Raw genomic sequence first — 22417 nt, forward strand, 5'->3', positions numbered from 1 at the left:
TGCGTATGTGTGAGGAGATGCGTGAGTGTGGAAGAGGCGAAGAGTGTGTGTTTTGGTGTGGCGTTTTTTCTCTGCCTACCCCTACAGTGAAGCCGCATGATGTAAATTATTTAGTTAGTATATTACAATGTATTGTTAAGACGTCTTAACAAAGACGAAGACGTTTATTATTGAAAAGGCCACAGGGAAGGTGTTATTACTTTACAGGGATTTTAACAGATTATGATCCTAAATCGTATTAAAAAATATTTACAACATTTTGAGTGTGTCCAAATACTTGTTCACAAAATCTGGATTATCTCCAATTACAGGAGTTATTTTCATATTATTTTTTGACATTTCATCAAAGATACATACTAATATAAGAGTTTCTGCTTAATAAAAAAGCTTCTTTACATCTCACCAATAGATGTCTCTAGTGAAGTTCTAGTGATTCAAGAACAAAGTTTCTAAATTGGTTCATATATATAGAACTTCGAAGAATTTGAGTAGTGTGGTTGTCAATAATGGGTAGAATTGGTGAATGTTACACGTGTGTAAAGTGATCACTCAAACCAGCCTATGACGGTCGTAAGCCCCGTAAATGCCCAGACTTCCATATTCTTCTTCATCTTTGATGAAATGTCAAAAAATAATAAAAAAATATTTATTCTTGCATGTTTTCTTCTTATAAAAAGACACATCGTCTCTGTTGAGACACCTGACATATATTTTTTAACATTCCAGGATACATTGAGCAAAGCCCCCAAAAATTTCAGGAAGATTTGTCCCGTCTGTAAGGTATTGTACATTATTATCATAACAGAGTCCTGGTACCAACCCTAATGTGTGGAAGTGAAGCATGAAATTGGCAGAAGAAGGATGAAAGTAGACTGGATGCAGTCGGGATGCCATCTCTCAGTGCGGCAAGACCATGTATGGTAGATGTTCCAATGGTGATATAAGGAAAGGGTGCAAGGCTGAGATGAGCACTATCCAGCAAACTAAGGAAGGCGGCTTGGGATGGTTTGGGAAGGATGAGAGTAGACTGGATGCAGTCGGGATGCCATCTCTCAGTGCGGCAAGACCATGTATGGTAGATGTTCCAATGGTGATATAAGGAAAGGGTGCAAGGCTGAGATGAGCACTATCCAGCAAACTAAGGAAGGCGGCTTGGGATGGTTTGGGAAGGATGAGAGTAGACTGGATGCAGTCGGGATGCCATCTCTCAGTGCGGCAAGACCATGTATGGTAGATGTTCCAATGGTGATATAAGGAAAGGGTGCAAGGCTGAGATGAGCACTATCCAGCAAACTAAGGAAGGCGGCTTGGGATGGTTTGGGAAGGATGAGAGTAGACTGGATGCAGTCGGGATGCCATCTCTCAGTGCGGCAAGACCATGTATGGTAGATGTTCCAATGGTGATATAAGGAAAGGGTGCAAGGCTGAGATGAGCACTATCCAGCAAACTAAGGAAGGCGGCTTGGGATGGTTTGGGAAGGATGAGAGTAGACTGGATGCAGTCGGGATGCCATCTCTCAGTGCGGCAAGACCATGTATGGTAGATGTTCCAATGGTGATATAAGGAAAGGGTGCGAGGCTGAGATGAGCACTATCCAGCAAACTAAGGAAGGCGGCTTGGGATGGTTTGGGAAGGATGAGAGTAGACTGGATGCAGTCGGGATGCCATCTCTCAGTGCGGCAAGACCATGTATGGTAGATGTTCCAATGGTGATATAAGGAAAGGGTGCAAGGCTGCAAACTAAGGAAGGTGGCTTAGGATGGTTTGGGCATGTGGAACCAATGAGTAAAGAAAGAATGGTAAAACAGATTTATGAGACGAATGTAGTCGGAAAAAGAGCAGAGGAAGACCGAGAAAAACTATGTACCTACTGTAAAACATGTTTAAACCTACTGTGACACATTTTCCATGTCGTTTTTATCATTTTCCGTGCGATCCGACCTTTATTTGATAATCAAGACTACTGTACATGTTTCATCTTAAAACGAATCATCCACAGTGAAGACGTTCCCTTCTGTTGCAGAAAGTGTTCTACAGGACCTCCAACCTGTCGCGGCATCTCAGCATCCACGACGTGGAGAAGGCCGTGGACCGCGAGGGGCACGCGTGCGCCTACTGCAGCTGCGCCTTCCGCTTCCCGAGCACGCTCACGCGCCACATCCTGCAGTGCCACACCGACACGCACGCGCCCACACACAAGGAGTACAACGTGCAGTAGCCTATACTCTCAACTAGTAGACTGTTGGGGTCAGCTCTCCTCCTCAGGCTGTAGGTCCTTCTGTCATATACGTCACCTAGGCCATGCCTTGGAATCATGTTATCTCTCTGCAGCATCCATGAATTCCTTGGTCTCCCTCTAGATGTCTTTTGGGGAAGATCCATTTGTATTGCCTGGCCACTCTCCAACATCTATACTTCATAATCTGTGATGTTATTTTTTGACATCTCAGCATAATCACTGTGTCAACACGATACAGTGCCCTATGCACCATTGGGTGCGGATAAGGGTTAGAGGAAGAAAAAACAGCATTGATGAAAAATATGTGTATGGGTAAACTTTGTACTTGAATCACTGGAATTTTCACTAGAGACATCTATTGGTGAGATGAAGAAGCTTTTTTATTAAGCAGAAACTCTTATATTTGTATATAAAGTGATCACTTAAAGCAGCCTATGACGGTCGTAAGCCCCGTAATTGCCCAGACTTCCATATTATTCTTCATCTATGTTGAGATGTCAAAGAATGATATGTTATTTTGTAAGTTATAATATTTATTTGTAACTAGTTGTACGCAGACACGCCATTAAATTCTGCCTGCTACTAGTATGTAGTAATAACCAACACGCCGCTTCTCCGCAGGGGTAGGCAGAGAGAATAGCCACACCACTCTGTCTTTGCAAACATTCTTCGCCTCTTCTAGGTTCATGCATCTCCTCATACATACTCGCCGATTATTACAGCTCCTAACCCGACCGCTTTCTAGTATTTGGCATACCTGATTGTGCCGAGTTTTTCTCGGTCTTCCTCTGCTCCTTTTTTCAACTACATTCGCCTCGTAAATTTGTTTTACCGTTCTTTCCTCACTCATTCGTTCTACATGTCCAAACCATCTCAACACACCTTTCTTAATTTTATCGATAATGCTTATCTCGGCTTAGCATTCCTCTTTATATCACCATTCGAACATCTATCATACATCATTTTGCCGATCATTTGTCTGAGAGATTGCATTTCCACTGCATTCAGTCTTCGTCTTTCTTTTGCCAAGTCCACGTTTCACTTTCATACATTAGGGGTGGAACCAGGACTCCGTTGTGTACTGCCAGTTATCTTGCTGTCTGAGTTAGGGTCAAATAGAAAGGAAATAGCATAGAAAGCGTAAATTTCTTATGTATTTATTTTCACAATGCTTGCCAAGCTATGATATTAAATATTAAAAATCTATCAAACAACAATGCTTAGTGACAGAAGCTGTCAAGAAGCACGCTGTCTGCCATGAGCAATGTTTCTGTTACGTTCAACAGATGGCGTTGACATTGCGGTGAAAGAACTGTTTAAAAAATCAACACCAGTCACAGATATCGCTCACTCCTTTCAAGAACGTCATAAATCAAAAAACTTTATTTTTCAGGAGAACGTTTTTAAAGTTTAAAAATATAATACAATGTATTAAAAATAAATACCAAGCCACTTATTGAACTTTTTACTGTGCAACAGATCTTTTTAGGTTAAACCAGAAGGTTTTTCCTGCATTTGAAAAATATTTAGTATATTTAAAAAATAATTAAAAAATACCTTTTCTTCAAAATGCAAAAACATTTTGAAGAAAAGGTATTTTTGATTTACGACGTTCTTGAAAGGAGTGAGCGATATATGATAAAAATTTCATAGGATTTATTGAATTGCTTTGAGAGAGTTAAGATTTTGAACAAACAAACATTTTTATTTATACAAATTTGTGTTCGTATTGCTTGTAAAATAAATTTAAATTTAAAAATAAATAAATTATAAATTGAGGAATTGTGTTTTAATTTGTATTTGAAATATTCCTATTAGATAGGAACTTTTTCAAATATTTCAGGTACCTACTTTAGTATGTACTAGTACATGTATATACAATTATCAACTTGACAGCCTTAAATGCGATATTTTGTCATCTGGCAACATTCTGCAAAATGGATTTTTAGTTTGAAAAAAAAAGTAATAAAAAATCATCCATCTCTTTCATTCTCATTTATATATTTCGCTCACTCCTTTCAAGAACGTCATAAATCAAAAATTTTGATTTTTCAGGAGAACGTTTTTAAGTTTAAAAATATAACACAATGTATTCAAAATAAATATCAAGCCACTTACAGAACTTTTTACTGTGCAACAGATCTTTATAGGTAAAACCTGGAGTTTTTTCTCCATTTGAAAAATATTAAGTATATTTGAAAAAATAATTAAACAACACCTTATCTTCGAAATGCAAAAACAACACTTTCTGCCCTGTAGCGGGTAAATATTAAGTTAAAAATATGCCGCTTTTGCTGGGATATAGTGCATTTTATGGGCATTCCGAAAACATGCACAACTGAAATTTGACGATTTTTGATTTATGACGTTCTTGAAAGGAGTGTGCGATTTATATTTCTCTCTTTTCTTATTACATCAGGCTGATGGAGCACATTCTATCTCTTTCATGGTCATTTATTTTCATTGGTAAGATGAAGATATCCTACAACGCTACTAATAACCATCACGCCGCTTCAGAGAGAATAGAACGCCACACCACTCTGTCCTTGCAAACATTCTTCGCCCCTTCCACGTTCATGCATCTCCTCATACACACCCGCCGACATGTTTCGACTCCTAACCTGATGCCTTCAAGTATTTGGCATACCTGATCGCGCCAAGTCTTTCTCGGTCTTCCTCTGAACATCAAACATCCTCGGAATATCAAACAAACAAGAAAATAAGACAACTCACAAATTTTTAAATGTATTTTAATTTTTTTTAATACTTCTACTCCGGCCAATGATTGCGAACATTTTATAATCCATCAATAAATATAATTAAAAAATAAGCAGAGGTCCGTTTGTACGCGCATAGAATCGCGCCCGAAAAACCCTATACGTGGTAAATTACGTACGGACGTTCGCGCACGCCTTGCAAGTAAAAACGGACGACAAAAAAAATTTGCTTGAAATTGTGTAAATCGATAAGAAAAAATATAACGCGTCTGTCAAAAAAAAAGTAAAGTCATAGAAAAAATAATATTGCTTTTGAATCAGGGAGACATAAACGTGTCTATGGTCGATTTTCACATAGCAAATTCGCAGGGAAAAAGGAGTCGGATAAATTATATACGGGAAGGAATCATATTTTGAACTAAATGAAATTTTCGCTAAATAATTTTACATTTTAATCTAAAATTTTCCATTTTAAAAATCATTGCTTCGGAACGCGCCACGGGTATAACAGTGATGTTTTTTAAACATTTTATTTCTTACGCACTTTTAATATCAATTTTTTACGGCGAATGTCACTCGGACAGTGAATGGCGTTTAATTTGTAGAACTCCATTTCAATTTATGTATTAAATTTAAATTCAAACATAGATTTTTTGGGTCTACTAAGTTGTATGTCCGCCTCTGTGGTGTAATGGTCAGCATGCTCGGCTACCGTTCTGGAGGTCCCGGGTTCGATTCCCAGGGGGTTTAATAAATAAAAGTGATTTTTTCACTCTAATATTTGTTCAATATTACCCTGGACTGGTGCCTGAAGTGGAGGGCTGATCATCTTTCCTTCATGTGTAAACGATCGAGATAACACTGCGTTTATATGAAGCAGTGCCCTATGCACCATTGGGGTGCGGTAAGGGTTTTATTATTTTATTAAGTTGTATTTTATTGTTAAAAAAAACACATAAAAATTTATACTGTGACAATTGTTTCATCTAGTTATGTCATTTTTTCATTAATTGATTCGGCAGTCACATTGCGGTGAAATCGATCCGTTTTTAATTAATATTTTACTTAGTAAATACCACTATTTCTTAAAATCTACTGTGACACGTGTTTCGATGCATTCCGCATCATTTTCAAACACCGTATGCATCGAAACACGTGTGTACACAGTAGATTTGAAGAACTAGTGGTATGTACTAAGTAAAACATTTATTAAAGATTGTGACAGTCATTTAAAAATGCCATAACTAGGCAAAAGAATTGTTAAAAAATAATTTTTTACATGTTTATTTAGTCCGCCTCAGCACGCTCGGCTACCGTTCTGGAGGTCCCGGGTTCGATTCCCAAGGGGGGTAAAATAAATATAAGTGATTTTTTCACTGTCATATTTATTCAATACTACCCTGGACTGGTACCTGAAGCGGAGGGCTTATCACCTTTCCTTCATGCGTAAACGATCAAGATAACACTGCGTTTATATGACTCAGTGCCCTATGCACCATTGGGTTTATTTAAAAATAAAATACAACTTAGTAGACTCAAAAAAATCAGTGTTTGATTTGAGAATTAAAACATAATATTTATCGCGTTTGTTTGGTGTGTGGTGGGATGATCACTCTGTCCGCGCGTGCAAAGTGCGATAAGACTCAAACGGGCGGTTCGTCGGGATGACTCGTGGAAAATTGATGTTGCTGATTTAGTAACGCGCGGTCGTGGATTACGCGGTCTTGCCTTCGGCCGCGAGGCGCTTCTTCATGGACTCGGGCATCTCCGGAGGCGGGGGACGCGGCATGCGCAGGTACACCTGGAAAAATATCAAGAGACATCAAGATTTTAGGTCTGTCGGGAAGCCTAGACGGTTCTGCATCAGGTCTGGGAATGCGGTGGGACAGCTTTTAATATAATAGGTGAAGATCTTGTGATTTTTTGAGGGACAGCTTTTCCATACGCGCAATGGCAGTGTGTCGACGGCCGCACTGCTCAAATTTCTGGGGTCATTTTCACGATTGGATTGGAAAAATCGTACGTACCATGTAAATACAGAAGTACACTCATCCATACATATGTACATACGTATATACGTATGTACATATGTATGTATACGCACACACACACATACGTATATCGCTCACTCCTTTCAAGAACGTCATGAATCAAAAATCATCTATTTTCAGTTGTGCATGTTTTCGGAATGCCCAGAAAATGCACTATATCCCAGCAAAAGAGGCATATTTTTAACTCAATATTTACCCGCTACAGGGCAGAAAGTGTTGTTTTTGCATTTTGAAGAAAAGGTGTTGTTTGATTATTTTTTTAAATAAACTAAATATTTTTCAAATGGAAAAAAACCTTCAGGTTTTAGTTAAAAAGATCTGTTGCACAGTAAAATGTTTAATAAATGGCTTGATATTTATTTTTAATACATTGTGTTATATTTTTAAACTTTAAAAACGTTCTCCTGAAAAATCAAGTTTTTTGATTTATGACGTTCTTGAAAGCAGTGAGTGATATATGTACATGTACATATATATATATACATACATATGTACAAACTTACAAATTGACGTGCCCTACGTAGAGTGCTCTAACTACATTTTTGTCAATTTTGAGATATTTGGTGTGCGTTATCAACTGACCGTTAGCTACAAATATAAACAAACAAAAAATATATATAAAATAAACTACGCCTAGTTTTCAGGCGTATAAGACGCTATCTACATGGAATTTTTGATAGGAACTGAACTCCTAAAACGCTAACTACTTGATTTTGACAAAGCGTGAAGTTTTAAAACGATTTAATACATTATTTTATCGTGTTTTTGAATGTATAATACTAGGTTAGAATTTCAGATAAAACCGTTGATTGATAAATAAAAATACGTTGAAAAAAATCTTCTAAGCTCTCTCCTGTAAGGTAACAGATTTGCAGATAGAGTACTTTACGTAGGGGCCGTCGATATGTGTGTATACACTCAACTATAACATATAAAGACACTTGAAGGCAGAGAGTCTCGAGTGATCAGTCTCATCCACTCGATACTGCACCCACCCCGCTGCGGCCCCAATAGTCTCATCCATTGGGGAATGCACCAATACTGCCGTAGCCCTAGCAGTCTAATCCACTGGGGAATGCACCCATACCGCTGTAGCCCTAGCAGTCTAATCCACTGGGGAATGCACCCATACCGCTGTAGCCCTAGCAGTCTCATCCACTGGGGAATGCACCCATACCGCTGTAGCCCTAGCAGTCTCATCCATTGGGGAATGCACCCATACTGCTGTAGCCCTAGCAGTCTCGTGGCTACAATGCGGGTCGGGATGCCTAGCGGCATGCAGCGCGGTAGTACGCCGGACACTGCCCCGGTCGGGCTGACTGACTCACCTTGACGGCGTCGTAGATGAACCACTGCAGCGCGGTGAGCGTGCCGATCATGACGATGCGGGGGCCGAGCCCCTTCCACACGCCGCCCCAGCCCAGCTTGGAGACCACCGAGCCGGCCGTGGCGGAGCTGTCCTGGTTCAGCTTGGAGACCACCGTGTCCGCGGGGTGCGACACGATGGCGCAGAACACGCCCGCGATGTAGCCCGCCGCGAACGTCACCACCAGCTGCTCGCCCTTGGAGCACTGGTCGCGCGGCTTCGGCACCACAAACCTGCACACAAACACGCACACCACCCGTCAGACAGAGAGACAAACAAAAAAAGTATTTCAAAGAGTATAAGAGTGTAAGTATTATAAAGAGATGGAAGATGTCGTTAGGTGGGGGAAGCCAACAAAGGAGACAATGGTATGCGCGTGTGAGGAGAATGGAACCATCCAGACTCCCCCGCATCGCACTGTACGGCCAACATAATGGACTTCCGGGTAGACCACTAAAGAGATGGGTGGATAGCTGGGAATCGACGTCGCAGGAGGCTAGTCCCTCTTAAAAACAGGCCGCAAGGCCTATAATAATAATAATAAGAAAAACGCCGTCAATCAGATGAGTCTGAAGGCAGGAAAGTGCAGCCGCCGTATTGCTGCGCCTTCTTCTCAGCCTTCTTGGTCTTCTCGGTGCAACGGTAATGCCGGAGAGCAGCTTGTTAAGGTCCCGTCACTGGATATTCATAGTGGATACAGGGGGAGAGAGGTACTGACTTGTAGAGCAGCTCCACGGTCTTCTCGAAGCAGGCGAACTTCATCATGGTGTAGGGGATCTGGCGCAGCCACAGCGGCACCAGCCCCTTGTAGAAGGCGCCCACGCCCTCCGCCTTCACCATCTTGGGCAGCGCCTCGCGCAGGGTGTTTGCAAAGCCGGGCATGGTCTGGATGCGGACCTGCGAGCACAGCGAGGGTTAACAGCTATAACAAGTTTATACTTACAACAAAAGTTTAAGTTTATAGTGTCAAAAGTCTGCGTGATCGGAGGGCATGTCGCTCACTCCTTTCAAGAACGTCATAAATCAAAAAACTTGGTTTTTCATGAGAACGTTTTCAAAGTTTAAAAATATAATACAATGTATTAAAAATAAATATCAAGCCACTTATTAAACTTTTTACTGTGCAACAGATCTTTTTAGGTAAAACCAGAAGGTTTTTTCTCCATTTGAAAAATATTTAGAATATTTAAAAAAATAATTAAACAAAATATTTTCTTCAAAATGCAAAAACAACACTTTCTGCCCCGTAGCGGGAAAATATTAAGTAAAAAATATGCCGCTTTCGCTGGGATATAGCACATTTTCTGGGCATTCCGAAAACGTGCACAACTAAAAATTGACGATGTTTGATTTATGACGTTCTTGAAAGGAGTGAGCGACTTGTTGGTGGATTTTTACAATGTGCATACATGCATTTAGTTGTAGATATTTTGGTAATGAAAGGATGACTCACCTTGGCGGCTTCCATGGGCGAGAGAGCGATGTCGGCGAAGAACTCAGCCGACGCGGAAGCCGCGAGGTAGAGGAAGGTGCGGTAGGTGTACGCTGTCTCCTCGGAGATCATGCCGGCATACTGCACCTTGAACACCTCGTACAGCCCAAACTTGCACATACCCTGCAAAACGGGAGGCCTCACAGGTCATATGGTGTCCCTCGGGGTGAGAACAGTAAAGTATACATGATTGAATTGTTGGGTAATATATCCAAAATAAAACAAGGTTTTTGATGGATTGAATTCTACATTTATTTATACAGTAGAATCGCGATATAAGTAATCGCGATATATCGAAAAATGACGTATATCGAAAAAAAAAACCAAATTTATTCCCTAAAACTAATTTTTCATACAAAAATGCATTTATATAACGAAATCCCGTTATTATGTATAACAAAATCACTTTTGTCCCGTACGAAAAAATGCCAATACATTTAAGTAAATTTATAAAAAATGTTATGATAAAAATATTTCAAAGCCGCGCCGCCGCGGCGCCGCGCCGAAAAAAAAATGTTAAGATAAAAATATTTCAAAGCTGCGCGCGCCGCCGCACCATATGCGGATGGTTTTATGGCGATTTTTAAAAGTAATTCAATACAATATCCCATCAGCTTGAGTAATTAGTAATTAGAGTCAGAGAAATGATTTACTTTAGCAATAATAATTCTTTAGTTGTATCGCCTACTTTCAAAATCCGCTAGATCCAGTTTTATAAGATTTTAAAATAAATACTCTATCGGAATGCCAGTTGTGGGTTTTATTGTTCAAAAATTTTAAATACTTGAAAACCCCGCTAAAAAATACTTAAAAACAACGTTGTATTTCAAATTCCGATATATTCATGAAACTTGCCTTCTGACCCATATCGGTCAATCAGAGAGCGGAGATAGGTCAAAAGTTAAGATGACGTCATTATCGATTTGTGTCTCGTGTTTTTTTTTGAGTACTGAAAAACTTTCCAAAAAAATGGGAAAATTCTCTATTTTATAATATTTTATATAAAGATAGACAAATCTTTGAAACATAAATGTTATCCGGAGAATTTGGATTTTTTTTTGTAAAATCGACTTATATGGATCTGGCGGATTTTGAAAGTAGGCGACGTAGTTATAATCTCTCTTCTTATTTCAATGAAATTATTTCTGTAGGCCATAAAAATTCTCAAGTATATTCTCTCCCATAATCAGTCCACCTGCTTATCTCAATGGTAGACAATAATAATTCTCAAATTACAATCCATCTTTTTATCTCAATGAAATGATTCTGTTGACAATAATAATCCTCAAATTGCATCCGTCTTTTATCTACATCGTAAGGGCATTTGTCCACTACACGGAATAATTTTACCGTCCGTCCGGCACGTCAGTTTGCGTTTTAAAACGACGATTTTACGATCGAATTTACGCGCAACGTGTTCACGCACCGATCAAGAGCTCCGATCCGAAGAAAGATGGACAAAAGCACAAGCCAATCCAAGCCAATCGTCATTTTAAAACGCTAACTGACGTGCCGGACAGTAAAATTACACGGAATTTCGGGTAGTGGACAAGCGCCCTAAGTGGGGCGTAGTGTCGGGTAAGACAATCTGCACACTATTGGACTAGCGGAGTAACGTGTTACGACGTACGACATGCACGCATACTTACAAAGCACGCCACACGCGCAAACACAGAAACGTTTGTGTATTTTTACGATTTTATGTTAGGATTTGATTCCCGATTTTTTTACAAATTATTTATTTCCGTCGCTGCAAATAAATGACATTATGAATAACATTTACCAGACCCAACATTACAAAATTGTTTTATTTCAACTTTAAATATGGCCAATAAAAGCAACTAGGAATATTAAATATGACGGACAAATACGAATTTGTCCGTTTTATACGGATTTTGAAGGAATAAAGAGATCAAACGGAATTTGAAGGATTATAACGGAATTTTAACGGATTTTAGGAAATTTTTAGCGACGGCGAAAAAAAATTCATCGCGTAAATTTTGGAAAAAAATTTTTGTCGCCGTCTCGTAATTTCGCAATTTCGTAATTTCGCAATCTCAATATCGAAAACTACTCTTTGACGTACGACAACACTGGCCGTCAGTAGCGCGCAAGCCGTTCTCGTTCTCGGCTTTGGCGGCTACTTGTGATATTATTATTATTATATTTGATGTTATTATTCTCATTTTCAGATACATATTTACCAGACCCAACATTACAAAATTGTTATATTTCAACTTTAAATATGGCCAGTAAAAGCAACTAGGAATATTTACGTTTTTCCGGTTTTAAAATCACATTCTCATATTGTGTACAAAATACATACGAGTATCATCGATTCCCGCGGCACTTTTATCACCGTAAGGTTAATAAGAAAACAAGTGAAAATATGTAGGTATTCAGTTCCCTATGGCCCCCTTCCTCCTTTGTTTGCAGAACTTGCGATCTTTTTGAAAAGCCGCGCAACATTTTTTGCAACGGCGTGCAACATATACATACTAAGTATGATTTAAAAAAAATTCGTTATATGTGGAAATTCGTTATTACGAATTAATATTTTTTGGTCCCTTGGATTTCGTTATATCGCGATTCTACTGTATATAACTTAATACGTGACGCGTTTCCTCTTCTTAAGACATTATCAATCACTCAGAGTGTTTGATAATGTCCTAAGAAGAGGAAACGCGTCACGTATTAAGATATACATAAATAAATGTAGAATTCAATCCAACAAAAACCTTGTTTTATTTTGGATATATTACCTAACAGTTTAATATTCTGTTGGTTTTCCAATAAATAAATTACTTATTACTTATAACCCTTATCCGAACCTAATGGTGCATAGGGTACTGCATAAAATTGACGCAGTGTTATCTTGATCATTACTTACGTGAAGGCAAGGTGATAACTCTTGCGCTTCAGGAACCAGTCCAGGGTAATAATAAATAAATATTAGAGTGAAAAAATCACTTATATTTATTTGACTCCCCTGGGAATTGAACCCGGGAGCTCCAGAACGGTAGCCGAGCGTGCGGACCATTACACTACGGAGGCGGACATATTGGATATATTATCCAAGAGTTAAATATTCTGTTGGTTTTCCAATAAATAAATTAATTAATTAAATAAAAAGACGCAGGCTGTTTCAGTGCGGGCCGTGCTCACCTGCGCGGAGTACCCGAAGAAGGTGGGCGCCCAGCCCTTGGCGAGCCCCCGGATGCCCTCCTCCTTGAGGGACACCCGGAAGCCGTTGACCACGTTCTTGTACTTGTCGGGGTCCACCTGCAGCCGGCACTTGACCAGGTCGAGGGGCACCACCGCCGTGTGGGTGATACCTGCGCACAGAGACCAGCAATCAATCAATAAGACCGAGTTACTCCAGGGTACGCTTGGCTACACAGGGAACCCTTTATAACTCCTCGGTGCGAAGTAGACTCGAGAGTGGCTCCATGATTTGGGGGCCACACGAGCTTAAGTACTCTCTTATGGTAGAGAAAGTCCAAAAGAAGTATCTCTACATGAGAGAGTGCGGCTTTTATCCTCGGCTCTACCCGACCCACTTCCTCCAGGGTATGCTCGGCTACAGCAGTCTAATAAAAATATTATAAAACCCTTACCGCACCCCAATGGTGCATAGGGCACTGCTTCATATAAACGCAGTGTTATCTCGATCGTTTACACATGAAGGAAAGGTGATCAGCCTTCCACTCCAGGTACCAGTCCAGTGTAATATTGAATAAAAAATCACTTATATTTATTAAACCTCCCTGGGAATCGAACCCGGGACCTCCAGAATGGTAGCCGAGCATGCTGACCATTACACTACGGAGGCGGACACAGCAGTCTAGAGACTATTTTATTAATTGAACGGCTGAAGCCTTTAACATTATAAGTATATACAGTATCTAATATAAAAAAAAACTAATGAATACACTAATAGAGAAACAAAAAGTCTTAAACATAAAATAATAATAAAATAACAAATAGTAAGCACTGGTCAATACACGTCTCCTTCACACACCATCAGCGAGCAGCGAGAGAGAGTGAAACACAACGTTTACATTTATCCATTATAACATGGAGAAGAAATGCTGAGAAAGTACACACTTCAAGGTGGATAACAATATATTAAATAAATCTATACTTTCAAAAGCATTGGCTAACATGTGAAGCCGCGGAATGGGTGAGAACATGGCATAGTCTGCATTATGTACAAATACTGGGAATACAGATTTTTGCCTAGTACCTCTTGGACGCACGCTAAGCTTTATTTGATTTAGGAGATCAGGGCTGTCCAAAAAGTTGTTAAGAAGGAGAGAAGGAATGTGTATTTGATGAGGCATTTCTCTCCATTGTTGCGCGGTACGATGGATAATCCTGAAACTATCCGGAGCATCGGTCTGTATGTTCCCGATAGTTAGCTAAGGACAGCGTGGGCATAGATAGTTTCCCATTCCTATATACAGGAGCAACCTGCCGATGGTTATGCCTGTAGGAAGAGCTACCAGTTCCTCCAGGGTATGCTCGGCTACAACAGTCTAGAGACTAGAAGGAATGTGTATTTGATGAGGCATTTCTATCCATTGTTGCGCGGTATGATGGATAATCCTGAAACTATCCGGAGCATCGGTCTGTATGTTCCCGATAGTTAGCTAAGGACAGCGTGGGCATAGATAGTTTCCCATTCCTATATACAGGAGCAACCTGCCGATGGTTATGCCTGTAGGAAGAGCTACCAGTTCCTCCAGGGTATGCTCGGCTACAACAGTCTAGAGACTAGAAGGAATGTGTATTTGATGAGGCATTTCTATCCATTGTTGCGCGGTATGATGGATAATCCTGAAACTATCCGGAGCATCGGTCTGTATGTTCCCGATAGTTAGCTAAGGACAGCGTCGGCATAGATTGGTTCCCATTCCATAAACAACTCATGACACTGTTGGCAGTCACCTTATGAGAGGTTCCACTGTATTTGGACACACTCAAAGTGTTGTAAATAAAAACTCTGGTCAAATCCTAAGCTACATAAAAAATTGAATCAAGTTTTCAGGTGGGTCTTACGTATGTAAATTAAATCCAGGTTTCGGACCTTAGATTGATATCGCTCACTCCTTTCAAGAACGTCATTTATCAAAAATCGGCAATTTTCAGTTGTGCATGTTTTCGAAATGCCCAGAAAATGTACTATATCCCAGCTAAAGCGGCATATTTTAAACTTAATATTTACCCGCTACAGGGCAGAAAGTGTTTTTTTTGCATTTTGAAGAAAAGGTATTGTTTAATTATTTTTTTTAAATAAACTTATTTTTGAAATGGAGAAAAAACCTTCAGGTTTTACCTAAAAAGATCTGTTGCACAGTAAAAAGTTCAATAAGTGGCTTGATATTTATTTTTAATACATTTCTTTATATTTTTAAACTTTAAAAACAATCTGAAAAATCAAGTTTTTTTTATTTATGACGTTATTGAAAGGAGTGAGCGATATGTGCAGGCGTGTGTAGAGTCCGTATTAGTGGCGCTAACAATGTACACAACTTTTAAGCAATGAGAGCAACAGGGGAGCAAAGAATCATCTTGGCCCGTTGAGTGACAACTGTTGGGACAGACTTGGCACCATAACACCAATACTTCATAACATACACTAACAAAGGTCTTAAAAATATTGGCATTTAACAGCGGTTGCATACAAATATCAAATGGCTAAAGATTTTAAATCAATGAGAGCAGACTGAATGTGCTTTTTAACGCATATATACAGTGCGCAATGGACAGACTGAGAGAGCGAATGATTCACAGAAAAGGTGTGAGAATCCAGGGTCAAAAGGTGGACATGATTAGGTTTGCGGACGATGTTGCTTTGATTGCCGATAGCGAGGAACTACAAGAAGCCCTAACAACCATGGAGGAGATCCTCATGAGGGAATTCGGCATGAAAATAAATAAAGAAAAAACTAAAGTAATGGTCGTCGGCCGGACCGAACAGCGAGCGAGAGTGTCCATGTCTGGAGACTCTTATACAATGCGAAAGAGGTTGTCTACCTCGGAAGCAGGATCTCTCGGGATGGCCGGTCAAAAGGCGAGATCGACAGTCGCATACACCAAGCGAGACTTGCGTTTAACAGTAAATCAGTGATTTTCCAATCAAATAGCATAGATCTGAAATTAGGCAAACTTCTTGTCAAAACGTACGTATGGAGTGTGCTACTGTATGGCTGCGAGACATGGTGCCTATCTGAAAGAGATAAGAATAGGCTGAATGCGTTGGGGATGTAGATCTATAGAAGAACGCTCGGAATATCCTGGAGAGACCACATCTCCAATGACGAGGTGCTACGATTGATCAAAGAAAGGAAGCACCTACTCGCGACTATCTCCAAAAGACGCGCCGAATGTTTCCGCCACGTGCTGAGACAAGAGGGTTTCCTGCACCAAATAATAGAGAGGAAAGATGGAGGGAATAAACGCCAGAGGACGCCCACGCCGCCAATACCTAAGCGACTTATACCAAGACATGGACTGCGCCACGTATGATGAGCTAGAGGGCTTGTGAAAATAGGTGAGAATGGCGAAAGAGATGTCATCTATTGCTGCAGACCAATCTGCAGGATTGATACCAGAGAGAGAGAGACTGGATGCAGTCGGGATGCCATCTCTCAATGCAGCAATCTATTTGATATCTTACTAGCTTAATATTGCCCTGAAAAATCCTAAAGGATTTTTAACTTGTAAGTATAATATATTGACTTGGTAAAAATGACTAACTGCATTGATGTTCATTTTCTTGCCAAGCAAAGGTGACTTACATGGCCCTCCTGAACATTTTACGTTTTGTTGATTGGTCACTCTCTCCTGTACGACTACGATCTGCAAAGGCAACTGGTCGTAACTCAAGTTGCGGCTGTTTGGCGTATCGTTCAAAATCGTCAATTTTCAGTTGTGCATGTTTTCGGAATGCCCAGAAAATGTACTATATCCCAGCAGAAGCGGCGTATTTTTTACTTAATATTTACCCGCTACAGGACAGAAAATGTTGTTTTTTGCATTTTCAAGAAAAAGTATTGTTTAATTATTTTTTTAAATATATATTAAATATTTTTCAAATGGAGAAAAAACCTTCAGGTTTTACCTAAAAATATGTGTTGCACAGTAAAAAGTTCAATAAGTGGCTTGATATTTATTTTTAATACATTGTGTCATATTTTTACACTTTAAAAACGTTCTCCTGAAAAATCAAGTTATTTGATTTATGACGTTCTTGAAAGGAGTGAGCGAAATATAAAAAACACAAATATTTGGCTTTTATTAAAAATAATTAAATTATTCAATACATCAGTACTTGACTTGACAGCCAAGTCAAAAGCACGCCCAATTTAGATCATTCAATGAAGGTGCGGGCACATGACATAACTTTGTAGCGCGTGCGTGTTTGTGTTTATAAATGAACCAGTGTTCTTGATTCACTTGGCGCACGTCCAAGGTTCACTAACACAATTCCTCGCGTAGTATTGACATTGCGATCCAATTCCTTATCCAACAGTAGGAGTATTTAGATCAGCGCTAATAGCCGCAAGTTCGAAATAAGCCAAATAAAGCTTAGCGTGCGTCAAAGAGGTACTAGGCAAAAATCTGTATCCCAGTATTTGTACATAACGCAAACTATGCCATGTTCTCTCCCATTCCGCGGCTTCACATGTTAGCCAATGCTTTTGAAAGTATAGATTTATTTAATATATTGTTATCCACCTTGAAGTGTGTACTTTCTCAGCATTTCTTCTCCATGTTATAATGGATAGATGTTTCTCTCGTGTAGAGATTACCTCAGAAGTTTCTGAGGTATCTCTACATGAAAGAGTACGGCTATTATCCTCGGCTCTACCCGACCCAGTTCCTCCAGGGTATGCTCGGCTACAACAGTCTAGAGACTAGAAGGAATGTGTATTTGATGAGGCATTTCTATCCATTGTTGCGCGGTATGATGGATAATCCTATTCGGAGCATCGGTCTGTATGTTCCCGATAGTTAGCTAAGTACAGCGTCGGCATAGATTATTTCCCACACAGGAGCAACCTGCCAATGGTTATGCATCTAGGCTTCCTGACACACCCTCTCTTGAAAAGCAATTTATGTGAAATTGATTGAAAATGTGAAACTTACCACAGGACAAGATTCCTCCAAGGCCGCACAGCATGTAGTATTTGTTAGAGGCGAACTCGCAAGAGTCACCAGTGGCAGTCACTGCCGCGGCCGCTGCGATAGAGCGACCCTGTAACAAGTTATCCCATCAGATTACAGACAATATTCGCCTCAGCCGCACACCCCTTCTGACTTCTGCACTCCTGACCCTGGCATACAGTCCTAGCTTCTAGCCATACATGCTATGTAGACTCTCGGGCCTACTCTCCCATATATACTGCTCTAACTATACCCCCCACATGGCTACACCATCTCATAGACCCTTGATCTTCCCAACTATACCTGCCTCAGCCGCACACCCCTTCTGACTTCTGCACTCCTGACCCTGGCATACAGTCCTAGCTTCTAGCCATACATGCTATGTAGACTCTCGGGCCTACTCTCCCATATATACTGCTCTACCCATTCACTCTGGAGGCATTTCGGACGAACTCGGTTAGCGGTAGGTACTCACGGGGACCAGGGCGTTGTGCACCGACTCCCGGTTCTTCATCTCGCAGCTGGCGGTGCTGAGGGGGCCCTTGAAGGGGCTGTTGCGGGCGAGGTCGGCCAGGGAGGAGAACATGATTGGTCACCTAAAAACAAACACCATGGATTATCAACTGATCAATCAATCAATCCCATAGAGCAAGGAACCATTCGTCAAGGTCATACAAACAGTTAGAGATGTCACAAAACTTTGAGAAAAGAAAAATATCTGTATATTTGGGTAGTATGTATAGTAGTAGACAAAAATATTGATATCTTTTAGTACATAACCATGATACACTATTTTACCCACAACGAAGGTTTGATAGTCCCAAGACAGCCCTGAATATTTAAACTGTGAGTTTTCTGAGTAAGCGGCAGCTCAAACGCCACACGGTGTATATATTTGGCAAGGTTTCATAATATCCTTTATATCTACTAGACAAATATATAGAAATCTTCTAGTACACAGCCATGATACACGATTTACCCACAACGAAGGTTTGATAGTCCCAAGAATTAACAGTAAGTATGGGAGTCCAACACTGCAATATATCGTTACAAACATGTTTAATTTGTTGCCGACGGAGGTTAGAGGGCAAAATAAAATATAGAACAAAGGCAAAATAAGGGAATGGACAAATGATCAAGAGTTAATTCTCTGAAAATTGTAAAATGTTTATATTCTTAATTTTTCCCTCTTTTTTGTGTGTATATTAGGTTAAAATCGTTAAAAACAATAAAAAATGTATGTAAAAAGAACTCCACCGACAAGACACACAAGGTGGCTTGGTGGGTCTCTGCAAAAAAAAAATGTTCTAAATATGTAAAAATTATGATTTAAATAAATGTATACAAATAAAAAAAAATTAAATAAAATGTTTGTCCACTTCCGAGTCTTGTCCCGGGTTCGATTCCCAGGGGGGGTCAAATAAATATAAGTGATTTTTCACTCTAATATTTATTCAATATTACCCTGGACTGGTACATGAAGCGGAGGGCTGATCACCTTTCCTTCATGTAAATAAAAAACAAGATAACACTGCGTTTATATGAGGCAGTGTCCTATGCACCATTGGATTACGGATGAGGGCTTTGGAGAAGATTTTCCACTATAATATTTATTTAATATTGATTGGACTGGTCCCCGAAGCGCAAGAGTGATCACCTTGCCTTCGTGTAAATAACGATCAAGATAACAAGGCGTTTATATGATGCGGTGCCCTATGCACCATTGGGTGCAGATAAGGGTTAGAAGAAGAACGAATTTGTAAAAAAAAACTGTAAAAAAAGTAATTTTACTTGTACTTTTAAAAAAAGTGAGGTTATGTTCTCATTAGACTTTTGACTTTTCCTTGAATTACTATGATAAAAATACGCTTTTTACATGTTATAGTCTTTAAGTATCAAAGGGGGCGATGGTTTCTAAGTATTTTGGTATCATTTTGTTTTTATTACGAGAAAAATATATATATAAATTACGATCGATATATTTCGGAGACTGGTACGAACAGATCAATACTGCTAATATGAATTTAATTTCTCGACCAAAAAAAACAATATGGATTCACGATTAGTGAAGACTAACACGTGGAAGAAAGGAATTGGAAAAAAAATGGTATAAAAAACTGGGTAACCTTAGTCCAGTGCGGTTATCTGTAAAGTATCTGCAAAGCGATTCAATTAATCTAATTATGACCGAGATAATTCAATCAATTTCGTAACAGCAAAAGAATCAGTCGAAATTATTCGATCATATTGATTTTTGAAGTAAAGAAATCGATCGATATTGAATTGCCAAAAAAACGTAAAAATATGGAGTAATTATTCATAATATTAGTTTTTTTCGTAGAAAATTGATTTGTGAATATAAAGAATTTTTGAAAATTGACTATTTCATTGATTTTGTATTACTTTTGACAGTCAAAAGAGTAAATATTTCAAAAATTATTCCACGGTCAGAAATATCTTTTTGACCGTGGAATATTTTAAGTTGTGTAGAATTTGTAGTAAGTTGCCGACAGTATGAGGATAGGCTGGTTTGATAGTAATATAAGTGATTATGATAGAAAGATAAGGGCTTCCGACACAAAACAAGTGATGAAAAGAACAAGGGTTGAAAAGTCGTAGGGATTGCGATAAGGCCGCATAAGTCACAGCGGAAAAATGTAATAAAAATGGTTTAATTTTAATGTAAGATACGAAACAAAGCACGATAGAGTGGAAAATTGTAAATTGTCACCGTTCACATAAGAAAACAGGGGCATAATTTCAAGTTACGTAATTTTTTCTCGGACAAACTGTGTCAAGTTTGTCGTCGTTTTTCGCGTCGAATTCTCGCGCTGTCAGCTGCACTGGCGGGCGAATACGCGCTCGATGCGGTATTTGGATTGTGAATTAGCACAGTTTGACGTGATGGGCGTTAACTTACTTAATTTAACACGGGAATATCGAGGAGAAGCCGCTCGGGCTGGAGGCGAGCGCGGTTTCTGCCTGAAAGAACGACCCGGCCGAAGATAGGAGCGAAGCGGACTGCCAACCTTGCCAACCATTGCATAATCACGTGCAGCAGTGCTGCCAATCAATAAATAAATTATAATTAAAGTAGGTACTTTCTAAAACAAATCATAATTAACGGGGTTGATTGTTAAACATATTTTCCCTCTTTATTTAAAATTATTTTACTATTTTACATGACATAGATTTACATGATATGGTCATTTTGTATAATAAACATAAAAATGCTTTATTACAGGAAGCGAATTTTTTATGTGAAAACAAGAAATGTAATTTGCCATTGTGTATTAAATATATAATGAAAAAATTAAAAATATTAAATACATTAAATTTAACTATGGCACACCTGTATCCAGCTCACGGCACACAAGTGTGCCACGGCACACCGGTTTAAAGTAGTGGTTACTAAAACCAGTCCATGACAGGTCGTAAACTTGTGATTTTCTGACATTCATATTCTTCTTCATTTATATTGGGATGTCAAAATATTAAATAACTCCGAAATAGGGAAACCTACAGTTGTGAACGAAGATTTGGCACACGTTAAAATGTCTTCATTTTTCAAACCCTCATCCGCACCTGATGGTGCATAGGGTACTGTGTCAACACATGATGGAAAGGTGATCAGCCCTCCGCTTCAGTTATCAATCCAGGGTGATATTGAATAAATATTAGAGTGAAAAAAACACTTATATATATTTGACATTTATTTTTAATTAAAGTTTCACTTAGTGAATACCACTATTTTTTAAAATCTACTGTGCCACGTGTTTCAAATACCGTATGCGGAATGCATCGAAATGCATCGAAACACGTGTCACGGTAGATTTTAAGAAATAGTGGTAATTACTAAGTAAAACTTTAATTAAAAATGGATAGATTTTACCACAAAGTGACTGCCGAATCAATTAATGAAATTATTTGACATCCCCCTGGAAATCGAACTCGGGACCTCCATTACAGTAGCCGAAAGTGCTGACTATTACACTATGGAGGCGGACAAACGTTATGGATAAAAATGTGTGAGTAAATATATATATATATATATATTTATATTTATATATATATATACATATATATATATATATATATATATATATATATATATATATATATATATATATATATATATATATATATATATATATATATATATATATATATATATATATATATATATATATATATATATATATATATATATATATATATATATATATATATATATATATATATATATATATATATATATATATATATATATATATATATATATATATATATATATATATATATATATATATATATATATATATATATATATATATATATATATATATATATATATATATATATATATATATATATATATA

The 22417-nt window shown here is 38.7% G+C and overlaps 2 protein-coding genes across 3 annotated transcripts in view; one reads left to right on the top strand and one right to left on the bottom strand.

Annotated features, from left to right (window-relative positions):
• The window catches only part of LOC148306821 (uncharacterized), a 28634-nt gene extending 26023 nt beyond the window's left edge, over positions 1-2611 (top strand). For both annotated transcript variants that reach the window (XM_088264356.1, XM_088264353.1), the window contains exons 19-20: positions 727-780; positions 2025-2611. In XM_088264356.1, coding sequence (XP_088120482.1) covers positions 727-780; positions 2025-2219 — 249 coding nt within the window. In that variant the 3' untranslated portion in view covers positions 2220-2611. The remainder of the gene's footprint in view (positions 1-726; positions 781-2024) is intronic.
• A 2363-nt stretch (positions 2612-4974) lies between these two features.
• Positions 4975-21061, bottom strand: LOC148306822 (phosphate carrier protein, mitochondrial-like). The gene is made up of 8 exons (XM_088264357.1): positions 20959-21061; positions 18514-18634; positions 18021-18129; positions 13032-13201; positions 9828-9989; positions 9093-9271; positions 8337-8607; positions 4975-6758 (listed from the first exon to the last, which is right to left on the bottom strand). The coding sequence occupies exons 2-8, from the start codon at positions 18622-18624 to the stop codon at positions 6672-6674; spliced, it is 1089 nt and encodes a 362-aa protein (XP_088120483.1). The 5' UTR covers positions 18625-18634; positions 20959-21061; the 3' UTR covers positions 4975-6671.
• Positions 21062-22417: the final 1356 nt, after the last annotated feature.

Source organism: Brachycentrus maculatus, unplaced genomic scaffold (genome assembly GCF_059751285.1).
Source record: "Brachycentrus maculatus isolate JH-2025_06_01 unplaced genomic scaffold, ASM5975128v1 h1tg000225l, whole genome shotgun sequence".
NCBI lineage: Eukaryota > Metazoa > Arthropoda > Insecta > Trichoptera > Brachycentridae > Brachycentrus > Brachycentrus maculatus.